General features: G+C 43.3%; 1 protein-coding gene across 1 annotated transcript in view; it reads right to left on the bottom strand.

Annotated features, from left to right (window-relative positions):
• The window catches only part of LOC124555175, a 247,777-nt gene that overhangs the window by 157,637 nt on the left and 63,192 nt on the right, over positions 1 to 26,948 (bottom strand). Inside the window, exon 4 of the mRNA XM_047129001.1 lies at positions 10,645 to 10,769. Within this exon, the coding sequence (XP_046984957.1) occupies positions 10,645 to 10,769 (125 nt within the window). The remainder of the gene's footprint in view (positions 1 to 10,644; positions 10,770 to 26,948) is intronic.

Below are 26,948 nucleotides of genomic sequence, written 5' to 3'. Positions count from 1 at the left end.
AGGACCATATGATGTTTCTAATTCTCCCTGTGATATTGTAGGAAGGCTAGTTACTCACACTGAAGGCTCAGGAAGAAACGTTACAGTGGACTATTGGTTCACTAGCTATTCCTTAGCCAACTCCCTTTTGAAAAAGCGACTAACATGCATCAGCACGTTGAGAAAAAACAAACGCGAGATCCCACAAGAATTTTTAGGTGGGAAATGTAGGGCTATCCACCCCTCTTTATTTGGTTTTCAGAATGATAAGAAGCTAGTTTTGTATGTGCTGAAACAAAACAAGGCAGTTGAATTACTTTCAACCACGAATGATTTTGGAACCGTTGACACAGTTACAGGTAAACCAGAGACAGTTATGGATTACAATATAACAAAGGGAGGAGTCAACACAGTCGATCAACTGGGAGGTGCATGTTCTGTCTCACAGATGACAAGAAGATGGCCATTGGTTGTACTCTATGCTCTAATGGATATAGCAGGAATCAATGCTCAAATAATTTTTCATACAAATGAGGCAAATCCAAAAAACAAGAGAAGCATTTAATTGAAAGATTTAGCACTTTCTCTTATGAAGCCTCAACTAGTGGAAAGATCTAATATTCCTCCATTTCCTGCCGACAGTGCAACTTGCCTCGTGAAATACAAAGATTAATGTGTTGAAAGAACTGAGGAGCCTACCACAAAGAAAAAGAGGTCGGTGTTCAAATGGCTCTGAGCACTATGGGACTTAACTGCTGTGGTCATCAGTCCCCTAGAACTTAGAACTACTTAAACCTAACTAACCTAAGAACATCACACACATCCATGCCCGAGGCAGGATTCAAACCTGCGACCGTAGCGGTTGCTCGGCTCCAGACTGAAGCGCCTAGAACCGCACGGCCACTCCGGCCAGCGAGGTCAGCGTGTAACATGTGGACGAGCAAGAAACACATCTACTACCATAAGATGGAACTATGCCATAGCTTTGTTTGCAAAGGACATGTAAAAACAGTGCATACATGTGAGAAGTGTAAAGCATTTTCCGAAAATGTGCAAAACAATTAACTGTGTAGATAGAAGGAACTTTGTGATAAGTGATATTTCTTCAATATATAAAGCCTTTGTCCTTTTATATTACAATGAAAGAATGTTTTTGTTCTGTAAGTGCTTAAAAAAGTGTTGGAATAGAGTGATATGTCAACTGTGGCAATAGAATAATATGAAAGTTTCTTATTTGTTTAATCAAATAGTTAATTAGCAGAGTAATATATGTTTCTTGTATTGTTGTTTAAATCAACTAAAATTAAACTGATTTAGCTCATATGTGTTTCCCTTGGTACCATTACGACAGGTTTTGACTACATGTGTACAAAGTGCACCGCGTGCCTGCTCGTGCTACGAAAATCTGCACGCCTGCTCGAGAGTTAAGCAGCCATCTTTCCCATTTCACTATCTATTCTCAATTTCATTCCTGTGTATGCAGTCTCCCCATTCGATCCTTTGACCCAGTTAACATATTTGTTGCTGTAATTATTGTTGTGGTGTTCAGTCCAAAGGCTTGTTTGATGCTGTTCTCCACACTACTCTCCCCTGTAAAAGCCTCGGCTCCGAATAACTACTGCAACCTACATCTGAGTAACCACTTCAACCTACATCCAGCTGAATCTGTCTACATCTTTGGGTCTCCCTCTATAATTTATACTCTCCACACTTCCCTCCAGTACCAAATGGGTGCTTCCTTGATGTTTCAGATTGTGTCCTTTCAAGTGATCCCTTCTTTTAATCAAGTTATGCTACAAATATGTTTTCTCCCCAATTTAATTTAGAATTTATGCATTTACCCATTTAATTTTCAGCACTCTTCTGTAGCACCACATTTCAAGGGTTTCTATTCTCTTCTTGTCTGAAATATTTATCCTCCACATTTCACGTCCATACAAGGCTACACTCCAGACAAATATCTTCCGAAAAGAATGAGATTTTCACTCTGCAGAAGAGTGTGCGCTGATATAAAACTTCCTGGCAGATTAAAACTGTGTGCCGGACCGAGACTCGAACTCGGGACGTTTGCCTTTCGCAGGAAAGTGCTCTACCAACTGAGCTACCCAAGCACAACACACGCCCCACCCTCACAGCTCCACTTCTGCCAGTATCTCATCTCCTACCTCCCAAACTTTACAGAAGTTCTCCTGTGAGCCTTACAGAACTAGCACTCCTGAAAGAATGGATATTGCGGAGACATGGCTTAGCCACAGCCTGGGGGATGTTTCCAGATTGAGATTTTCACTCTGCAGCGTAATGTGCGCTGAGATGAAATTTCCTGGCAGATTAAAACTGTGAGGACGGGGTGCGAGTCATGTTTGGTAGCTCAGTTGGTAGAGCACTTGCCCGCGAAAGTCAAAGGTCCCGAGTTCGAGTCTCGATCCGGCACACAGTTTAAATCTGCCAGGAAGTTTCATATCAGCACACACTCCACTGCAGAGTGAAAATCTCATTCTGGAAACATACCCCAGGATGTGACTAAGCCATGTCTCTGCAATATCCTTTCTTTCAGGAGTGCTAGTTCTGCAAGGTTTGCAGGAGAGCTTCTGTAAAGTTTGGAAGGTAGGAGATGAGATACTGGCAGAAGTGGAGCTGTGAGGATGGGGCATGAGTCGTGCTTGGATATCTCAGTTGGTAGAACACTTGCCCGCGAAAAGCAAAGGTCCCGAGTTCAAGTCTCGGTCCGGAACACAGTTTTAATCTGCCATGAAGTTTCATCTTCCGAAAAGATTGCCTAACATGAATTTCTGTTTGATGTTAATAAATTTCTCTTTTTCAGAAACACGTTTCTTGCCATTGCCAGTCTAAATTTTATATCCTCCCTACTTTGGCCATCATCAGTTATTTTACTGCTCACATAACTAAACTCATCTACTACTTTTAACGACTAATTGCAAATCTAATACCCTCAGCAACACCTGATTCAATTAAACTATATTCTATTACACTTGTTTTGACTTTGTTGTGTCAGGTCCCCAGAGGATTTAATTAACAAAATGACATAGCTATTCATAATGTAAAGGTTCAGCCAGTATTTCTCACGCGGACGCCGCACAGTGAAACCCGAAGTTCCACAGACACAGAAGGGAAAGTGTCACACACTACAAATAGCCTGAGCTAGTAAACATGTCGAGGACACGAACAGCGCGTCTCTCGGACCTTGGAGGGCGAGAAGGAACTTTCTGCCCCTGGACTCTGCCGGACATATCGAAACGAATATAGGTCCACAGCGACGAAATGTCCGGGAAGACCAAAAAATAAGTTAGAGAAAGCGGATGCGAGGGCTGCATCCGAGCAGGGCAGACCTTCAAAATGGGTATTTAAGGGCATCCACGAGCAGCAGGAAGCAGAGTCGTCGCAGAAGCTGAAGAGGACACAAGCAAACGAGGCCCGGCAGCACTGAGAAGGTAGCAACCACTACTGATGAGTCTATAGGAACTGCAACTACGAGAAGACGGTGATGCTCTGGTGGACGCAACTACAACTGTCAGTTAAGTAGAAGTTTTGCATTGGAATAATTTTGAACAGGGACAGTTTGTCTCTGTCTCAAGTAGCCTCTACAGTTAGTTTCAGCAATAGAAGTAACAAGCCACTGTCTCCTGTGAGATAGGACAAGGGTCCATTATTTAAACGAAGAGTGAATTCAAAGGTGGTAGTTCTCGTGAGTAGTCGTTTCCGACATAGAGTGAGAAGTGGAGATTCTGGCTGAATCTATAGAAGTGTACAGAGTAAGGGGAAGGGTCTGACACCTCACATGTTCTTTGTGATATTAGTTCAATAAATTGCGTTAAAGGAGAAATCTCACCTTACTGTTTTGACAGTTCAGTGCTGCCAATTCCCCCCTTGTACCTGCTACCTATTGAAAGTATTGTCTAACGTATCTACACCTCCTACACGCCCTTAGACAGTCCAGGAGATTCTACTCCCTCTCACCTCTGTAATTAAGGCCAGTTAAAGGGAACCACAAACCCATAAAAGCAGTCAACGTCCCAATTGCGCCACGCAGGCTCGACCAACTCTATATTGGTATCCAGGACCTGTGCCGGGACATGGCAGTTGATGTTCATCTTACATCCTTCTTTTAATATACTGTCCATTCTGTTCAACTGCTCTTCCACGTCCTTTGCCATCGCTGATTGAATTGCAATGTCATTAGTGTAGTGTTGGCAGACTTGCCAACACTACGTACACTAATAGAAAGAGGCGGCCAAGATGCACGCGCTAACTCACGCAGGGTGGTGTGAGGTCTGAAACAGGATACGTAATGAATGCTATACAGAAAAGTACGTAGCTGCTGGAATACTTAACTTTAATCCATCATTTGTATACAGCGTTCTTGATGATACAAGTGAGACTCTCTCTAGATAAATGCAATGTAATGCTAATGGCGCCTTGCTAGGTCGTAGCCATTGACTTAGCTGAAGGCTATGCTAACTAGCTGCTCGGCTAATGAGCGATGCTTCGTCCGTGTAGTCGCTAGCAAAGTCGTCCGTACAACTGGGGCGAGTGCTAGTCCGTATCTCGAGACCTGCCTTGTGGTGGCGCTCGGTCTGCGATCACTGACAGTGGCGACACGCGGGTCCGAAATGTACTAATGGACCACGGCCGATTTAAAACTACCACCTAGCAAGTGTGGTGTCTGGCGGTGACACCACATTTAGCAAACTTCAAACTTTTTATTTCTTCTCTCTGACCTTTAATTCCTTCTCTACATTTCTCCTTCTTTCCTTCGCAGCTTGCTCATTGTACAGATTGAATACCATGGAGATTGGTTATAACCCTGTCTCATCCGTTTCTGAACCACTGCTTCCCTTTCATGCCCCTCAACTCTGCCATCTGTTTTCTGTACAAATTGCTAATAACCTTCTGCTCCCTGCATTTTACACCTGCTACCTTCCAAATTTCAAAGGGTGTATTCCAGGCATCATTGTCAAAAGCTTTCTCTAAGTCTATAAATTCTATAAACGTAGGTTCGCCTTTCTTTAACTTATCTTCTAAGGTAGGTCGTAGGGTCAGTATTGCCTTTTTTACATGTTGATACATTTCTCTGGAAACCAAACTGGTCTTCCCCAAGGTTGTCTTCTACCTGTTTTTCCAGTTTTCCATAAATAATTCGTTTGGGTATTGTACAACTTATTAAATGGATAGTTTGGTATTAGCACACCTGTCAGCATTGGCTTTCTTTATAATTGGAATTATTACATTCTTCTTGAAGGCTGAAGGTATTTCCTATCCCATACATCCAGCACATGAGATGAGTAGTTTTATCATGGCTGGCTCTCCCAAGGATATCAGTAGCTTTGAGGGAATGTCACCTACCCCAGGAGCGTTGTTTTGACTTAGGTCCTTCAGTGCTCTAATTCTTCTGACAGAATCAGAGCTCCCATCTCATCTTCACCTACTTCCTTCTCTCTTTCGATAATATTGCCTTCAAGTTCATTTCCTTTGTACAGAGCGTATACGTACACGAGAGGGGAAAAATAATTCTCGTATTTCCCAGTAAAGAATACGCTTTCTCGGGTGAAAATAAACTTTTTCCTTGTGAAGTGACAATATACTTTCCCTCCGAGCTGTAAACTTGTCAATCCTTTGAGTAGTGAAGGATTTATAAACTGAGACAGAACTTTCCAGCACTTTAGGAAAAGAACCCAGAAAACGCAATGCATTTTGAAAAGATCTTTGATGCACAGTAACATGTGCACTGCACATTTTTGTATTACGAAATTATAAACATGAATTCCACCAATTACACCATGGTAGCTTCCGAAGCACTGGAACCGAGATTGTGATGTGCTTTTGTCAGCCAATCATAGCTCATGTCACATGATCTCGCCAGCCAATGACAGCAGATATCCACAGCATAGGAAATGTGATGTAGTCAACCAAAACTGTTAAGCAACGCAGACACACTATTAGAAAAGGTTTATGGCTTAAATTAATATAAAGTATAACCACACGAAAAGCTAAGTTTTCTCAAATAATATTGATGGTCAAAAAATATTTGCTGTTTTTCCAAGGGTGTGGCTAGGCAGGGTCATAAGAGCACCAGCTTGAACTGCAGCAGCAGCAGCAGCAGCTTGATTATAAGTTTCACTCCTGTGCACCGGACTTTTCGTGGGTTACAGATACACATTCTGTCAAGCCCCATAGTAAAACCAGTAACACGTGAAATTGTTCAAGAAGTCACATCACACTTTTTTTCTGAAAGATGCTTTTTGCCATCGTTATTGCATAATTTGTAATCTATGAAGGAACTAAAATAAATATGAAAAACTAGCCTCCACAATTTGTATTTTTTTGTGTGTGTTAACTTTTTACGGTATATCAAGCACGAATGGTGCCAGTAAAATTTTAAATAATGGGATAAATAGCTTCTGAGCCTGAAATTTTTCTAAGTGGCTGGTCCTCAGTGTTCAGTTTTGAATGAGAGTCTAACACTCTGTCATTTACAAAGCTCATTATACGTTCTCACACATAACAATTTACCTTGTGAAAATGAAATTTACTTTGAAATTAACACTTCTGAAACCATCATTTGCAATACTTTCTCGTGACCTATTAGAAATCTAAACATTTGTGACACCACGTTCACCAAAATGAGGCATACGAGAAAGACTCATGAAAAGCAGTTCGTCGTTATTAAGTACTGCATAGTCTTTGACATATTTTGCAATCAGCAGACGCTTTTGTGTGTAATATGTCTTCTTGTTGTAAATGGCGCACTTTGAAACTAAATTTTATTTTGGCGTTATTCTCCTGTTTATGTTTTATTGCTGTAGTATTATTCTGCAGTAGCTGTTACAGTATCAGTTCTTACCAGTCAAAATTACAAAAATTTATCTGAAAACTAAAACTAAAACAATGAAAAATACCTGGAATTCAAAAAAAATCCCAGGCTTTACCTGGACTTCTCCCAGATGAAAAAATTCCTGGGTTTTTCCCAGATTTTCTAGGGCATATACACCCTGTTTGTATAGCCCCTCTATACTCCTTCCACCTTTCCCTTATTTGTCTAGTACTGGTTTTCCACCTGAAATTTTGATAATCATACAACTTCTTTTGTTATTTACAAAGGTCTCTTTAATTCTCCTAAAGGCTTCTAACAGCCATGCATTTGTCCTTCTGCCATTTTGCTCTTTCTGTCAATCTCAGTTTTTAGGCAGCTGCATTCCCTTTTGCCAGCTTCTTTGTTGCATTTTGATATTTTCTCCTTTCAGCAATTACATTCAACACCTTCTGTGATATGCACAGATTTCTAGTTTGTCTCATCTTTTTACCTATTTTATCTTGTACTGCCTTCACTATTTCATCTCTCAATGCTACCCATTCATCTTCTACTGTACTCCTTTCCCCTGTGTCAGTAAATTGTTGCCTATTGCTACCTTCGAAACTCTCAGACAACCGTTGGTTGTTTCGTCTTGTCCAGGACCCCCCTCCTTAATTTCCTACCTTTTCTGCAATTTCTACAATTTTAATCTACAGTTCATCACCAATAAAATGTGGTCAGAGTCCATATCTTCACCTCAAAATGTCGTACTCTTTAAAATCTGGTTCCGAAATCTCTGTCTTGCCATTATACAGGGTGTCCCACTCAAACCTCCCTGATTTCAAGGAGCCAGGAGAGAAAAACCACAGTAGATACAACAATGAAAAATGCACCACATTGTAGAGCATCTCAAAGAATTTATATTCTCGTGTCACAAGTGCCAAGTATTGTTGCCAGAGTGCAGCATGGTCGCACAAAGTGAAAATGGCAACTCCACAGCACCACACGCAAGTAGTAGTGTGGTTTGGAGAAACAAAATCGCAGATTACTGTGCAAAGAAATTATCGTCGTGCGTATGAATGTGATCCACCCGATGTAAAAACAATTAAGGAATGGTATAGGAAGTTTCTAGCAACAGGAAGTGTTCTGAAACATTCTGGCGGTGCACGTTACGGAGTTTCAGAAAAGACGGTGGAGGACATCAGACAAATGTTTCTCAGAAGCCCACGTAAGTCAATTTGTCAAGCATCTAGGCAACTTGATGTACCTTGATCAAGATTGCATCATGTAGTTCACAAGTGTCTTCGATGTGTGCTTACCAAGTGCAAATTATGCAAAATCTGATGCCAAACGACAAACCATGCTGACAACAATTTGCTGTGGATATGCTGCAGCGTATTGATATGGATGCCAGTTTCTTGGAATTTATTCTCAGATGAGGCAACCTTTCATCAGGAAGGGTTAATAGGCATAAAGTTCAAATTTGGGGTTCACAAAACCTGCACATTGTCATTGAACATGTTTGTGATAGCCCTAAACTAAACGTCTGGTGCGGGCTAATGCACGACAGGATTGTTGGGCCGTTCTTCTTTGCTTAACAAAGGGGGAATGGGTCAGTGTATCTGGACATGTTGGAGCAGTTTGTGTACCCTCATATACAAGACTCACAACCCATCATCATTTTTCAACAAGATGGAGCTCCGTCGCATTGGTCAACAGCTGTTCGCAAGTTCCTGGATAGGAAATTCCCCAATCATTGGATCAGGCGTGGAGGACCCATTACCTGGCCACTACATTCATCCGACATTACGCCGCTTGATTTCTTCATGTGGGGATTTGTGAAGGACCACATGTATGTGACCAAACTGGACAATATTCCTACATTGCGACATCATATAACTAATGCAATTGCAACAACAACAGGGGAAATGTTACAAAGAACTTGGCAAGAAACTGAGTATAGACTCGATATTCTTCGTGCTACAAATGGTTCACAAGTAGAGGTGTATTGATGATAAATAAATTAATTCTTTGAGATGCTCTACAATGTGGTGCATTTTTCATTGTCATATCTACTGTGGTTTTTTTGCTGGGTCTTTGAAATCAGGGAGGTTTGAGTGGGACACCCTGTATGATAAGTCTGAAACCTCGTCTTGTCTCCAGGTCTTGACTACCTATCATGGTTCTTAAAATGTTAGCAATGATTAAGATATGCACTGTGCAGAATTCTACAATGTGGATTCCTCTCCACCAGCCCACATTCTTCTACTATTTTTCCTTCTCTTTCTTTTCCTACCACCAAATTTCAGTCCCTCATCATAAGTAAATTTTCCTCTCTCTTAACTATCTGCATAGCTTCTTTTATTTCATCATACGTCCTTTCAATCTCTTCATCATCTGCAGGGCCAATTGGCATATAAACTTGTACTACTAAGGAGGGTGTTGGCTAGTGGCTACCTTAACTAAGAAAAAGAGTTCATTATGCTGTTTATAGTAGCTTAAACACATTCGTATTGCCTTATTCATTATTAGACCTACTCTTGCATTATCCCTATTAATTTTTGTATCTATAGCTCGTCAAAGAGGTGGAGCCCCTCCACACCCACACCGATGTGGTGATCATCTCAAGAGATCTACTGTCACCTCTGTATTTGTTAGTTACTGATAAAGAACTTCACGGGATGTGGGGCCTTGATGTTATCCATACGTCTGGCTAGAATTACCCAGTAATATAGTCGCATCTAGGAGCTACATAGTGGACAAAAAGCAAATGAAGGGTAGCTGTTTCAAGGGCAGAGGGAAACAAAGTGCCAAGGCAAGCGCCAAGTGAAAAAAAAAACTCTGTGATAGTCTGGTTGGGAGGTAACAGTAATAGCGGTTTTCGTGCTATCTGGGACAAATCATGCAAGGGTAAGATGGTTGTTAGTTTTCGGTACTGTGTAATGCTGGGTGCTGTTTTCATAGCTTAGGTCATCATAAAAAGTGTCAGTCCTCTCGAGGAGGGGTACTGTTGGGCTGGGCACCTACGTGATGATACGTCAGTACTGACCTAAACACTTTTATACCAATGGGAAATTGCAAGCACAGACCAAATCTTGTTAGAATATCTACATTTGCTTACTCCACACACAACATAGACACTGGCTATGCGTCTATGGTAAAATTTGGGTTGAATGCACATAACATATAATTTGAAACAACTATGGAAAGAACATAATAACCAAAGTTCCAGACAGTATAACAAAGGTAGTTGTTTTCTGATACCATTACTTTTGTGTGATACTCCAATACAAATAGCAACAACATACTATTAATAAGTATATAGCTAGTTAGTTACATGTTCCATGGATCATTTGAATGATTCATTTATGTTACTGGGTGAAGGATCAAAAATTTTTGTCACAGCATATTTAACTACTTTCTAAGCCACTGATAGCTCTAATAATGAGTAATAAAGGTAATTTTTTCCTGTAGTATTGTAGGTATGGACATCATTGTTCTTCTCAAATTGTACTTACTTATGACAAATTTCATTGGCGAATACATGTATTGTGACAGGGCAGTTAAAATGCCTAAGCCCTTGAAGAGCTAACTACTACACGATGACTGCATGTGAACAAAATGTATTATTCTTATTGCTCACTTTTGTGCAATAAATAAATCATGCAGTTCTACAAACCACCTAACAAATACATTTCAGTAAAGTTCAATCTTTCCACATTTAGCATAATCCAGAGAAGAAAAAAACGAATACAAAATGGTGATGCACTAAGGTCACAAGTATTTTATTTAAGTATTTTATTTAAAATTCTTATCACAACCTCAAACACAAATCTACACTTAAAATATTTGCTTACCGAAAACGTCCATAGAACTCATGGAAGGATTGTTCTTTAAGTCCACAAGGCAGATGGAAAACCTTTTTACAAGTGTTTCCACAGCAATACACAGTTGCACCACCTCTGTTGCAATAGCAGCAACGCTAGGAGGAAAATTAATATGTCATTTAAGCATTTTGTTTTGAACAAAAATTCACATGCACTTTCAAAATCTAATAAATCCAATGGAAAATGACCACTTGATCACTGTTAGCTTTATATCTGAACTAGTGATATGCAGATTTATGCAACTAAAGTATACTGTAAGCCCCTAGTGTAATGGGATAAATTATGACAGTACTTGGAAACAAAAATGGTGCAGTAATGGTAATCAGGTCAAACCAGGGACAGATAGCACCAATCACTGAACTGTGCAATCTGCAGAAGCTGAACTGGTTGTCATCAGATCACACATACCATTGCCGAGCCCATCTCCATAAGGTACTACAGCCCAGACATGCTGCCAGATAGGACAACCAGTAATTACATCTGCTCCATATTGTTTGACGTGACACCCTTACGCAGTTACAACCACAATATCAGCAGAGAGCTCCAGCATGTAAAGTCACCCAAATCAGCTTGTCATTCAGAATGAAATTTTCACTCTGCAGATGGTGTGTGCTGATATGAAACTTCCTCTCTGTCTTTCACTGCCAAGTTCTCTACTGTTTGAGCTACCCAATCACATCTCATGGCCTGTCATCACAGCTTTACTTCCACCAGTACCTCATCTCCTACCTTCCAAACTTCACGTAAGATTCCCTGTGAAATTTGCAAGCCTAGCACTTCTGGAAGAAAGGATATTGCGGAGACACGGCTTAGCCACAGCCTGGGGGGGATGTTTCCAGAATGAAATTTTCGCTCTGCACTGGAGTGAGCACTGATATGGAACTTCCTGGCAGATTAAAACTGTCCGCCGGACCGAGACTTGAACTTGGGATCTTTGCCTTTTGTGGGTACTTGCTCTACCAGGAAGTTTTATATAAGTGCATACCCCGTGTAGAGTGAAAATTTCACTCTGGAAACATATGCCAGGGTGTGGCTTAGCTATATCTCCACAATATCCTTTCTTCCAGAAGTGCTAGTCTTGCAGGTTTTGCAGGAGAGCTTCTATGAAGTTCAGAAGGTAGGATATGAGGTGCTGGCAGAAAAAAAGCTGTGAGAACAGGCCATGAATCACGCTTGGGTAGCTCAGTCCGTAGAGCATTTGCCTGCGAAAGGAAAAGGTCCTGAATTAAAGTCTCAGTCCGGCACACAGTTTTAATCTCCCAGGAAGTTTCAGTTAGTAATCAGTCGACCAGCTGGGCAATGTAGCTGCACCCAATTTGGGTCAGCCACAGCCTTGGAATCTTACCCGTAACTCTGCTGCCACCAGGTCGGGATCCACAGATCTCTGCCTGACCGCCCATCCCATGGCAACCAGCACTCTGCCATCGCCTCTATGATACCGCTCATCAACACCAGAGTCTGTCAGCCACCTGCCGCCACTCTCCAGTTGATGGTTCTGAGTTATACTCTGATTAGTACCACGATGTACTGCAATGCTTGTCGACACCCCCAGCCACTAGCCCCACAGGACATGTTAGCTGCTGCTTCTTCTGTCTACCTAAGTAATAAAGGAGTTACTGTAATCTCACTAGGATCTTCTCCTGCTGTATGTGCATCTATCTTTGCCAGAGAACTGCCACCCACACCCAGCCTTTTCTGCATCCCACTGTAATTGGTGTCAAAAGGATTGCTGAAGATGAAGTGGGACACTCAGAAGACAGCTGCCAGTTCCATGGTTATGTAGCAGCGTCTTACTGAAGGGGAAGGGGATGGATAGAATTCGAGAGTGCTCAAGAAACATCTGGTACAGTAAGATATATAAGTAGCAGGCTGGATTTTATTCACTCATGAGATTCCCTACAGCTTTAGTTTTGATTTTTCCCTCCTTTTACCATAATCTTGGGGTTATATATTGTTGTAGTGGTCTGCAAGGGACTGTGGGCCAAACCATAAACTCATTTAACATGCACATGGGGCAGTTCAGTTGGACACTCCACTGTGTGCACTGAGTCATATTCCATAACTTGTTGGGTACATTGACAAAGGACAGTTTGCCAGCCAGTACCGAGAGGTGCCTTACTGGGACATGGAAAACTTTTGGATATGGATAAGTCAGGACAGGCATAAGGTTTCCATTGCAAATACAAACTGTATGGAGTATATACTTCAGGATGAGTGAGGACAATTGGATTAATGTGTATATTAATAATTAGAGATAGGCATCATGTCAGATTTAGAGTCATGGATGAGTCAAGAACATCAGATGTAATCTAGGAAAATGTAACCCCCCTCCCCCTGAGAAAATAGTTAACAAGTTCTACTTAATTTGTTGAGATAGGTTTAAGCCATGGTACAGTGCCAACCAATAAAAACAGAATGGAGAGTCACTACAGTATTGACTGGTTAGGTTTTACTGTTTTCATATCACATAGCATTGTCCCAAAACAGCAAAAATGCTGAGATACGACACAGATTCAAAATCGTCGTTAGATGTGACATAATCAATTAAACAGATTCAGCTCCATCACGAAATGATGTTCATGAAAGTCACAGAGCCACCAACAACAGCTGACCACGCAAAACAAAGGGACATAATAGGAAAATCTATCACATGTTGCACGATATGTGGAAAGGATTACTGTAGAGCATATGTGGAGCTGGTTCAGCACCTGTAGTTGGGTCAGCGTTATCACATATAAATCTCACAGAGCAAGAGGAATTTTTAAAGAATTAATAAAGAATGGATGAGTACAAGGTTATGGAAGCTCAGATAGTCACTATGTCTTCAGACCGTGGCCAAAAAAAGGTTACTATGGATCTCCTACTGTTTTAAATAAACTTTTACTAAAACACACTGAAGCACCAAAGAATCTAGTATAGGCACACATGTTCAAATACAGAGATATGTAAACAGGCAGGATACAGTGCTGCAGTCGGCAACACCTATATAAGGCAACAAGTGTCTGGCGCAGTTGTTAGATCGGTTACTGCTGCTACAATTGAAGGCTATCACGATTTAAGAGAGTTTGAACGTGGTGTTATAGTTGGCGCACAAGCAATGGGACACACAATCTCCGAGGTTGCAATGAAATGGGGATTTTCCCATACAACTATTTCACGAGTGTACCACGAGCATCAGAAATCCGGTAAAACACCAAATCTCCGACATCGCTGCAGCTGGAAAAAGATCCTGCAAGTACAGGTCTGATAATGACTGGAAAGAATCGTTCAATGTTTGTTTTGTTTTGGTTTTGTTTTGTTTTAGGGCACAAAAAACAACTGGGGTCATACGCGCCCAAGTCAGAACTATAGGACATGAATACAGAGAGGAGTTAAATGACTATACGTCAGTCCCAATTGACAGAAGAAAAGATAGCTAAAAACAAGCACGTGGAAAAAGGACTAAAAAACACCATAAAGAAATGGAGGTCCAAAACTAAAAATTAAATGGCCGACAGCCCACGTGTCATTCACTAAAACGGCTGATAAATCAGACAGCAAACGCAAGCTGGAACGTAAATGGTAAAAAAAAAGGGGGGGCAGGCATCAGGAAGTGTCAGGCAGTTAAAATTTGGGCGCAGTATGTACAAAGTGGTGGGGTAGCTCCACTTAGCAAATGGTGATCGCTAAAAAAGGCAGTGCCCAATACACAGCCAACTTAAAATAATCTCCCCCCAGCGCGAGGGCCGTGAGGAGGTCGTCCAAATCACTGGGAGAGGCTTAATAAGCCGAAGTTTATTCCCATGAAGGGAGGACCATTGGCAATGCCAAAGAGACACCACCTCCTGACAGACGGCAACACAGAGACCATCAGAGGGAATAGAGGTACACCCGGGCTGAGGTACGAGGACTGCAGCCTTGGCAACAGCGTCAGCAGCCTCATTTCCTGGCAGACCGACATGACCAGGAACCTACAGAAACATGACACTGGCTCCACCAAGAGTGAGCAAGTGACAGTTTTCCTGGACCCACTACACTAAGGGATGGGCAGTGTACAGAGCACATAGACTTTAAAGGGCACTGAGTGAGTCTGAGCAGAGGACACAATTGAAAAGCCTGTGTCACCGTATGTACTCCATGGCCTGATGCAGGGCAAAGAGCTCGACTGTAAATACTGAGGAGTGTGCCGGAAGCCGATATCGAAAGACACAGGTGCCAATGACGAAGCCACACCTGACCGCACGGTCAGTCCGAGAGCCATCTGTGTATACAAAGGTACTATCGCGAAGTTCCACGGGAAGGTCATAAAACTGAAGGCAATAGACTGATGCTAGAGTAGTGTCCTTGGGAAGCGGATGAAGGCCAAGTTGAACACACGGTCCGCTTCACAAAGCCACGGTGGTGACGGGTTCACACCCACCGGGAAAGTTGCAGGCAGTGTGAAGTTAAGCCACCGTAGCAAGTGCCGAAAGTGGACTCCAGGAGGTAACAGAGAAGAGGAACACCCCCATACTCACGATCAAAGGAATCACCAAAGAAGGAAGCATAGGATGACTGGCCAAGCATGGCAGACAAATGGCATGCATACCTGCTGAGGAGAAAGTCATCATGAGGGTAGGACAGTAGTAGTTCAGCACCTTCAGCATACAGAATCTCAACCGAGCTAGTGTAAAAGGCACCCGTGGCCAAATGCATGCCACAATGGTGGAGGAGGAGGATATTGGTGTTTAACGTCCCGTCGACAACGAGGTCACTAGAGACGGAGCACAAGCTCGGATTAGGGAAGGATGGGGAAAGAAGTCAGCCGTGCCCTTTGAAAGGAACCATCCCGGCATTTGCCTGGAGTGATCTAGGGAAATCACGGAAAACCTAAATCAGGATGGCCGGACGCAGGATTGAACCGTCGTCCTCCCAAATGCGAGTCCAGTGTGCTAACCACCCACGATGGTGGATATTGTTTGGATGGCATAAGAGGGATGGGCATGCAGGCGCATAAACAAAGCATCCATAGTCGAGTTTCGAACGGACAAGGGACCGGTACAAACGGAGGAGGGTGGTTTGACTGGCACCCCAGGAAGTACCATTGAGGACTGCCAGGTAAGATACACGAGAGGACCAAGAGAGTTTCCTATCGAGCATGAGCCCCCAGAACATCGTAGTTTCAATAAACGGAAGGGCAACAGGCCCAAGATGGAGAGGTAATGGAAGAAATCATTTGCACTGCCAGAAATTCATACGGACAGTTTTGTCAGTGGAATAGTGAAAGCCATTTTCGATGCTCCAGGAGTAAAGACGGTCAAGACAGCACTGAAGATGCCACTCAGTGAGACATGACCGTGGAGAACTGCAATAGATGGCAAAATCGTCAACAAAAAGGGAGCCGGAGATGCGCAGCGGGAGGCAGGTCATTATAGGGTTAATGACAATAGGAAAGAGGACAACGCTCAGGACGCAACCCTGAGCCACACCATTTTCCTCAATAAAGGTGTCCGACAAGACGGATCCCACACGCACCTTGAAAACTCGGTCTTGTAAAAATGCCCAAAGAAAACAGGGCAGGCGCCCATGGAAGCCCCAGGTATCAAGAGTACAAAGGATGCCAGTTCTCCAGTAGGTGTCGTAGGCCTTCTCCAAAACAACAATTCATGACATGGGTGGACAAAGTAATGAGATGGTCAACTGCAGAACGCCACGCACGAAATCCACACTGTGCATTCTTTAGTAAATGGCGAGACTCAAGCCACCACGCCACATCAGCCAGACATGAATCATACGTTCCATCGCCTTGTAAACACAGCTGGCAAGAGAGATGGGGCGGTAGCTAGAAGGAAGCTTTTTGTCCTTATCGGGCTTAGGTATGGGTATGATGGTGGCTTCACGCCAGTGCCCAGGAAACGTGCCCTCTGCCCAGATGCGGTTGTACGCATTAAGCAGAAAGCCTGCAAGAGAAAGGTGCTGCAACATCTGAAAGTGGATGGCGTCTGGCCCTGGGGTGGAGGATCGGGATGAATTGAGAGCAAGATCTAGCTCCCTCATAGTAAAGGTAACATTGTAACACTCACGATTCGGAGAAGAGAAGGTTATCACCCAAACCTCCTCCACTCGTTTCCAATGGAGGAAGGCAGGGTGATAGTGTGAAGAGCTCGAAACTTCCGCAAAATGGCGGCCAAAGGTGTTGGAGATAGCAATAGGGCTCACAATGACATCTTCAACTACTGTCGGGCCGAAAATTGTGGAATAGATCTTGGTTCCAGAGAGCCGTCGGAGGTTGGTTCACATGACAGAGGAAGGTGTGGAACTTAAAAGAACTAGTGAATGAAATCCAGCTAGCTCTTTTGCTATCCCGAAGAACGCAATGACACATTGCACGCATCTGTTTATAATTAATGCAGTTTGCCTGCGTAGGGTGGCAGTTAAAAACGCAGAGAGCACGTCTCCGTGCACGAATTGCGTCGCGGCATGCCTCAGTCCACCAAGGGACTGGGACAGACGTATTAAAGTGGAAGTGGTGCGGGGGATGGAACATTCTGCAGCAGTAAGTATAACGTTTAGGAGATATTCCACCTGGTAATCACAACTGGGGAAATCTCGTTCTTCGAAGGTCACCAGGGAGGAGTAAAGCTGCCAGTTAGCCTTAGAAAGCTGCCATTTAGGCGTGCACGTGGATGAGGTAGGAGTCAGCAAACAGAGAGCACACGGGAAATGGTCGCTCGAGTAGGTGTCAGAAAGAATGGAGCATCCAAGATGAGGGGCAAGCTGGGCAGTGCACAAGGAGAGGTCCAAATGGGAATAGGTGTGTGAGGAGTTGGAAAGGAAAGTGGTTGCTCCAGTGTTAAGGCAGAAGAGGTTAAGAAGATCAGCCATAAGGGCACCTCTCTGACAGGTCCTGGGAGAACCCCAAAGGGGATGATGCACATTAAAGTAGCAAAATGAGGGGAAGTAACTGCCCAATAAGTTGAAGTAAGTCTATCCTGGTGACAGTGAATGATGGAGGGACGTAAATGGTACAGAGGGTCAGGTGGGGAAGGAAAAGGCGAACTGCAAAAGCTTCAAGATTGACTATGAATATCATCCCGTATGAGCAGCATGACGCCCCCAAGAGATGGAATGCCAACCTCAGGGGGAAGATCAAAATGAATTGGTAAGAAACGTCAAAGCTCAAAGCAGTTGTGAGGGTGCAATTTCGTTTCCCAAAGGCAGAGTACAAGGGAACACTGCGACACTAAAAGCAGCCACATCCTCTTTGTGGGACCAAAGGCCACAAACGTTCCATTGGAGGAGAATCATGATGATGAAGAGATGTAGGGGTGTCACCTCAGCAGCTGCCAAGCGACAGCTGGGGAAAGGTGCTACTACAGGACACAGAAGGAGGAGGATCCTGCTCCAAGGGGTCCACAGAAGCATCAGCTTGCTTGTGCGGTCAGTCTGTGAAGTCCAATGCTGAAAAACGGTTGTTGGTGCACACTGGCGACACGTGCTGAGGTACCACGTGGCAACACCATTGGAGAGGATCTTTGAAGTGGCAAAGGAGAAGACTGTTTGCTTTTGGTGGACTACTTCGAGTCTTTCAGGTTTGATGAAGGCTTGGGTGTTGTTTGGCTGAAGGGACAGAGGAAGTCTTCACGAAAGTACTCCTTCTATCCTTTCCGGCCTACCGGTTGTGTAGCTGGTGGCTTCGCCTCTTCAGGCGAGAGTTTGACTGCTTGTTGCACAGCTGGACGGGGGGATGGCAATGCTACTTTGACACTACGATTTCACAACCTCAGAGCCGAATTGGAGGTCACATGTCTGCGTGGGCATGTCCTTCATGGAGCGATCACTTGAACAGCTTGCTCATCAAAATACACTGGATAATCCTGAGAGGAGGCAGCATGGCCGCCATTGCAGTTGCAGCGGGGAGGAGGAGGTGGACAATCGCCCTCGTGTGCATCCCCACCACAGGTCACAAATGTGGCTGGGTGTTGAGAAGACGTTCTAGTATGGTTGAAATGATGACACTATCAGCAGCGCATCGGATTCGGAATGTACAGCCAGACAGTGATAAGTTCATAGCCGGCTTTGAGTTTGGTGAGAAAGAGAGTGCAGGTGGGCACTAAAGAGGAATCTACCTTTTTCATTACATGATGGACAGCAATGACACCCAGATCAGAGAGGTAAGATTGGATTTTGGCCTCAGTTAGACCGTCAAGCAGCATGATGTAAATTGTACCACAGGAACAATTCAAAGTACTATGGGCCTCGACGTGAACAGAGTAACCATGGAGAAGTGAGGCAGCAAGCAGTTGTTGTGCTTACAAATTAGAAGTGGTCTCTCCAAAAGCAAAGTGCCATTCCGTAAACAAGAGCAGGATTTTGCAGGGCCATCAATTGCATCTACACTTTTCTGAATAATAAACGGATTTACCGTGGAAAAGGACTGACCATCTTCAGTATGTGAGACCACAAGGAACCGTGGGGCAGTTGGAAGGATCTTTGCATCATTAACCTCATTACGTTTACATTTTGTGGATGTTGAGTGGGAAGATGATTGACTCATCACGATGAAATCCCCCATGATTGCCAGCGTCTCTGATGGCTCGATCCTTCCAACTTGGGGCCCCCTTCACAAGGGAGCGCACCTGCCTTGGGAGGTTGTTCACACCCTACGTCACACCTCCAGAACACCTGACAGAGGGACCAATTGGCAATTTGAGAAGGTTACAGCTCACACAATCACCTCTCCCTGGGCCTGGCCTGTACCAGGGGGTACATGGGAACCCTACCTGTCGACCTGGGGCTGGGAATTACGCATTACCCAGTCACCTGTTACGCACAGGGAGGAAGAAGATGAAAGAGTATCCTCAAACACAGAAGCAGAGGAACAAGAGGAGAAGGGAAACAAGGAAAGGAAAAGGGAGTGAAAAACAAAGGTGAGACTGTTCGTTCGCCAACGACAGAATTCAGGACATTCCCAATAATACCTCAGGCATGTTCCCCAAGGGAGGGGAAAAAGTATAAAAAAGAGGATAGACATGCAGCACAGAAGGGAAAAAATACTGCAAAGGCTGGGGCCCTGTGGTAGCCAAGCATGAACCTGCCAAAGAGTGACGAGCACCTGGTAGGGAGGTGGAGGTGGGGGAGGGGGTGGGGTGGGGGGTGGGGGGGGGGGGTGTTCAATGTGGCAGAACTGCAATCCTTCTACAAATACAAATTGTTGCAGTTTTAAATGCTGACCATGCATACCATTCAACGAAACATCATCAATATGGACTTTCAGAGCTGAAGGCCAACTTGTGTACCCTTGATGACTGCGCAACACAAAGCTTTATGCCTCGCCTGGGCTCGTCAACACTGACATTGGACTGTTGATGACTGGAAAAATGTGGTCTGGTCGGACGAGTCTCGTTTCAAATTGTATTGAGTGTATTGACGAGTACAGGAGTACAGGTATGGAGACAACCTCATGAATCCATGAACCCTGCATGGCAGCAGGAGACTGTTCAAGCTGGTGGAGGCTCTGTAATGGTGTGGGACGTGTCCAGCTGGACTGATATGGGACTCCTGATGCCTCTAGATTCAACTCCGACAGGTGACATGTATGTAAGCATCCTGTCTCAACTGCATCCATTCATGTCCATTGTGCGTTCCGATGGACTTCGGCAATTCCAGCAGGACAATTTGACACCTAACACATCCAAAATTGCTACAGAGTGGCTCCAGGAACTGAGTTTAAACACTTAGACTGGCCACTAGATTCCCCAGACATGAACATTATTGCACATATCTGGGAGGCCATGCAACGTGCTGTCCAGAAGAGATCTCCACCCCCTCGTACTCTTATGGATTTATGAACTGCCCTGCAGGATTAAGGGTGTCAATTCCCTCCAGCACTACTTCAGACATTAGTCGAGTCCATGTCATGTCGCGGAACTTCTGCATGGTCGCTGGGGCCCTACACAATATTAGGCAGGTGTACCAGTTTCTCTGGCTCTTCAGTGTATAAAAACATGATGCAAAAGGACAGTGCATAAATCACTAATTTCATGCAGGCCAATGTCATCAAACAATAGGGCAGTGCATATACCATTCTGTTGGCATAGATCAGTTTTGTTCCCCATAGACTGAGGAAGGTTTTAGCCCAAAGTACATGTATTCTCCTTGTTAGTCATTAACAATGCTTGTTGAAGATGATATGGGGAGGCGTAGATATGAGCCCAATACCTGCTCCCTCCCACATATTGACGTCAGAATTAATGGTGAATGAACACTTCCTGTGTAAACCAAGTGTTCACTAGTTTGAAATAAGTGTAAATAGTGAAAATGACAATGTGTTGCTTTGAGTGAAGTTAAAAATGTGAAATGTAAATACTTGTAAATCAATGGAAATACGAGGGAAATTTTTTTCCTTAGGAAGGGGAGATTGTAACATGATAAATTATCAAAGTACTTGGAGCCAAAGCAGTAATCAGGCCACAAGCAGAATCATCCAGTAATGGCCATTAAACTGTGTGATCAGCAGAAGCGACCACGTGTACCATAGTCGGGCCATTCTCCACAGAATGCTACAGCCAAATACGACAGCCCATCACGGCCTCTGTTACAGATCATTCGGCATGACACACATACACAGTCACAACTGCGAAGTCAACAGTGGGGAGCAGTAGCATTTAAGCCCACCCGAACCAACTCCATTGATCTATCATCTCGGCAACTTAGCTACACCCAGTCTGTGTTAACTGTGGCCTTGCCGTAACTATGCCACCACCGAACACGGTTCGTGGACCTCTGCCTGACTGCCCATACTCACGCAGGCAATGGTTCTGAGTTAGACTTTGGGCTGCATCATGACCTACTGCAAAGCCTGTCGATGCCACCAGCTGCTCATGCTGGAAAAGGCCACATGTGGTGCTGGACTGCCACCCAGCATACATACTATGCCAACTCAGCAGACCACCACCCAAGCAGCTGTGTTAACCACTCACTGGTCTACCTTGCCTGCTGTTACCAGGCCGGAACATTATGAGAGAAAGCCCTAATTGTGCCAGAGATGAGGGGCACATCTTTAATGTCTGTCCACAGCAAAAAAAATTAATAAAGAAGTTAATGTAAATTCACCATTATCACCTCCTCTTGCGCCTGCGCCCATCTTCGGCAGAGAAAGAACTGCCACCTACATCCAGTTATCCCAGCATCCCATTATACTAGCACAAAGCATCGAAACAATACATAATGATTACAAATATTAAACATGGTAAACCACAAAATGTACGCCTATTCTTGTGGACAGTGACTACAAATTACTGAGCTTACAAGGAATCTGGAGACTCTCTTTGCCTTTCATTAGTATCATGATTTCAAATGACCTGGACTCATATCCACTTCTGGAAATTCTTGTTTTGTGTGTGCGCTGTGGAGTTGTACTGCAAAATGGTACTAACTTCACGCATTAGATCAACTGAATCACCGACATTCTTAATAGACTATGTTGATAAATAAACCATCAAATGTACAAAAATCCTGAAAATATCTACAAAACTACTAGTAATACAAAATACCTTAGCTCCTCCAGTAATGGGTTCTGGCAATGTACATTCCATCAACAACTTTGAAAATTAGTTTCAAGTAGCGCAGTATATGAAGCAATATATTTACCACTACTCATTAAATATTGTAGGAAGAAAATTTAAAAAAAAAAATGATCCATGTGAAAAAAACTGCCTGACAAAAGAGTGAAATATCCAGAAGACATTGCAACTTCAACACAAGTTCCCGCCATTTGCGGAGGGGAGGTACATACGTGATTACAGTTTTAATTCCCTGCAACATGTAAAACAGCTGTCAGACTGCATTATTGGTGTTGTTACCAGGCCTGGTAGCACACATAAGAGGCGTGAACAGCACAAGGTGATCAGTGATCACTGTAAACAGCACAGATGCCACATACTTGTGTGAGACAGCATTATCAGCACCTGACAGAGGTTGAAAGAGGCCTCATTATTGGGTCTTTATTTGACTGGCTGGCTGAATCATGTACTATCCAAGTTTGTCGTGCATTCGGACGTGACAGTGGACCAATGATGGACATAACATGAACATGAGGGCTGGCATACTCAGCGTCACGGCTCTGGCTGACTACATCTGAACATCACACAGGAAGATTGCTGTATTGTGCACCTGGTAACTCCACATCACTGGCTGCCATCCGAGAATAAGTACAGGACTCCCTGCAACATTCTACATCATCCTGCGCCAGTGGTAGGAGACTAACAGCTGCTGGGCTAGGAAATCACTATCGCACATGTAGCCTTCTGTTAAAACCAAAACAGAAACTGCTGTGTTTGGAGTGGTGCCGTGATTGGGAAGAATGGACTGCTGATAAATGACGTCACAAAGTGTTCAGCCATAAATAATGTTTCTGCACTGCTCCAGATCAGTGACTCTGTCAGCGAGAAACATAGCGCTGTTAATCCTGGTATCATGGTGGGAGAGCCATCAGTCACGGCTCATAGTGATTGCGGGAACTCTTGACAACACAATGGTGTGTCATGGGCATCCTGTGTCCTCATGTGTTACCTCTCATGCAATAGTACTGCGATGCCACTGTGCACGTGGCACATGTGCCTATGAACCATCTGTGTGACGATGGTCTCCCATGGAGAGCTAGATGCCTACCACCTGTCCCCAATGTAACTTCTGTGGGACCAGCTCGGACATCAATTCTGTCCCAGTGTTAACGTCCACAATATCAAGGACCAGTCACAACATCTGTGGGCCAGCTTGCCTCACGAGAGAATAAAATGACATTATGACACCCTTACCAACCAAATCAGTGCACACACCAGGAAGTGCAATGCTGTACTGATAAGTGGCTCATGCTGCAAAGTTCTTAGTAAATTTGATGCAATTTTGCAATCAGTGAAATAACATCACATACCCTCTTAACTCATGAAGTTTCCTTTCCTCCTCCCCTTCTGGGTGCCTCACTTCCTTTATCAGGCAGTGTTAAAAACAAAACAAAAAAATGAAGAGAAAGAATGGCTGGTCAGTACTTACCTACAGGATGTGAAATTATAGTACTGCTGATAGATTTTAAAATGAAAAAATTATCCCTAGCTTTCTTAACTATTAGTAACTTCCTCAGGGAGGAGACTAGGATAGGTTGAGGAATAACCCAGAGTGACATACGAGTGACCTGCCACTCCTTTCTAAGCTCCCCAACCCATCCTTCTTGCCTTCCCGAGGAAGGAATTAATGTTTCTAAAGACTAGGAAAAGCTTTTTCACTTCCAAGTTTCTGCAGGCATTACTGGAATTTCAAATTCCGAAGACAAATACTGTCCACCAATTCTGTCTCTTTCTAATTATACTGCCTTCAATGCATGAAGCACATGAACTTTATCTCGTTCTAGATTACGTATGCGTTTCTGTGACCAGATATCTTTTATCCTGCTACGTCATTTTAATCTATGGTGTACTTTAACTATTTCTCATGTGTGCCAACTGAGTTCTCTTATTTAACTATTTACTTTCTATGTGTCTGAGGCAAACATAGGAAAACAGCATAATACTTGTAAATACTAGAATAAAAAACACACAATTTTTAAGTAAGATTTGATCAGGGACAGGAACAACTCCAATAGACATAGTCTAAGGTGACTTGGCATTGTAAAGATACAATACTGTACTTATCACAAACCATATACTGATAATGTGACTGTCTGACCAAGTAAAATAGTTATCACATTTATGAATTCACGTCTGCTTTTAGCTGTGTCAGTCACACACCACGATTATATGTTAATGTTTCAAATATTGAGGTACTTATAGATATGCCAACTGAATGAGGCTGTAATAAAGAATCAGCAATAGCACTGCAGTCGCTCTAAGTGATTTAGGTTAACAACATGAAACCTAAATCAGAATGACAAGGAGCAGTGCAAACTGATAGTGTCAACAGCTGATGGGGTATAAGAAGCGCAATGACATTTTGTTCTAATGGACAGGGTAGTGTCCAATTTCCCACTTAGGCTTTACGAACCAACTAAGCTGGAAGCAACTGTATGCGAAGGTACATATACATAACACATTCTGCAAGACACAAAATTCTGCATGACACAAAACTCTGGAAGGATAATCTGTAATGGACATTTCTCTTCAACTAAAAAGAACTTTGTATCACTGGAACACATTACTATAACTGAAACATGAAGGCCGAGTCATGTAAGATGTAACACCTATTTTATTTCATTAACAATTCAAGATAATGAAAAAAGCTTCTACACAAATGACACAGGTGCACAATTTTCATTAATGAAATTAATAATTTTAACTCTTATATCAACTGATATATTGATGCAAGCACGATTTTCTTAAAATGAACAGCATACTCAGTTTAAAATCAAAAGAAACCAGAAAAGTTGAGATTTTTGTGGTCACTAGATGATGTACCACGTGTAGAAGTATGAAACTGGAATTTCCCTATAGATGGTGCTAGCTGTCAGTGCTGGGCCCGTGAGAACGCATCTGCAGCGCCATCTGCTTCCTGTAATGGCTGATGACGAATGTCAAAGCACAGTAACCCAAGTTCCAAACATCAGTATCTATTTCAAATCCGTAAACATGTTGAGTTTTGTGCCTACGAACTACGATTTGTGCACAGCATTGGTTTTCTGTTATCATTTGAAGAAAAATAGGGCAGAATCACATCAAATGCTTGTCGAAGCCTTCGGCAAACATGATCTTGGAAAACAGTGTTTCGAGTGGTTCAAAAAATTCAAAAATGGTGATTTTGACATGAGAAACAACAAGCGTGGGAAACCAACAAAAAAGTTCGAAGACAATCAATTGCGGTCCTTATTGGATGAGGATGACGACCAAACTCAACAGGAACTCACAGAACATCTACATCTACATATATATTCCACTAGCCACCAAGCGGTGTGTGGTGCAGGGCACAATTTGCACCAAAGTCATATTTCCCCCCCCCCCCCCCCCCTCTGTTCCAGTCGCAGATCGCACAAGGGAAAAACTACTGTCTGAATGCCTCAGTACGAGCTCTAATTTCCCATATCTTTGAATGGAGAACATTGCGCGATTTGAAACTTGGTGGTAATAATATATGCTGTATATCCTCGGCAAAGATCGGATTTCGGAATTTAGTGAGTACCCTCTTCCGTTTAGCGCGTCTATCTGCAACTGTATCCCACTTCAAACATTCTATGAGATTTGTAACACTCTCGCGATGGCTAAATGTACCAGTCACGAATCTTGCCACTCTTCTTTGGACCTTTTCAACCTCTTGAATGAGACCCAACTGGTAAGGGTCCCATACAGACGAAAAATATTCTAAGACTGGATGAACTAACGTACTGCAAGCAATTTCCTCTGTTGAAGGACTGCAACGCTTCAGGATTCTACCAATAAACCGCAATCTAGAGTTCACCTTGCCCGTAACTTGTGTAATCTGATCATTCCATTTGAGATCATTTCAAATAGTCACACCCAGATATTTGACAGATGTTAACACTTCCAAGGACTGGGCATTTACTTTGTACTCAAACATTAATGGGGATCTTCGCCTTGTTATACACAGTAGGTTACACTTACTAATGTTGAGAGACAAACTGCCAGTCATTACACCACGCTTTTATTTTCAGCAAATCCTCATTGATTTGTTCACAACTTTCGTACGATACTAGTTTCCTATGGACTACAGCATCATCGGCAAACCGTTTAATGCCCCCGTCAATACAATCAACCAGATTGTTTATATATATAGTAAAAATCAGCGGACCTATTATGCTGCCCTGGAGCACATCTGAAGTTACGCTTGTTTCTGTTGAAGTCACCCCATTCAGGGCGACATACTGCTCTCTGTATGTTAGAAAACTTTCTGTCCAACTGCATATGTCATAGAACAGACTGCAAGCGCACACTTTTTGAAGCAAGCATCTGTGCGGAACTGACTCGAACGCCTTTCAAAAGCCGAGAAATATGGCATCAACCAAGGAGCCGGTATCTACTGCCTGTTGTATATTATGCACAAAGAGGGCCAGCTGTGTCTCGCATGACCGCTGTTTCCTAAAACCATGCTGTTTTCTGCAGATGAGCTTCTCAGGACGTACAAAGGTCATTATGTCTGAACACAAAATATGTTCCATGATTCTACAACAAATCAATGTTAGTGAAATTGGCCAGTAATTATGTACATCCTGTCTTCTACCCTTTTTATAGACTACTATGACCTGGGCCTTCCTCCCGTCCCATGGAACTTTCCGCTGTTCCAATGATCTCTGACAGATGATGGATAAGAATGGT

Source organism: Schistocerca americana, chromosome X (genome assembly GCF_021461395.2).
Source record: "Schistocerca americana isolate TAMUIC-IGC-003095 chromosome X, iqSchAmer2.1, whole genome shotgun sequence".
Lineage (NCBI taxonomy): Eukaryota > Metazoa > Arthropoda > Insecta > Orthoptera > Acrididae > Schistocerca > Schistocerca americana.
The sequence above is the reverse complement of the archived record's forward strand: the minus strand, read 5'-3'. Positions and strand labels throughout refer to the sequence as shown.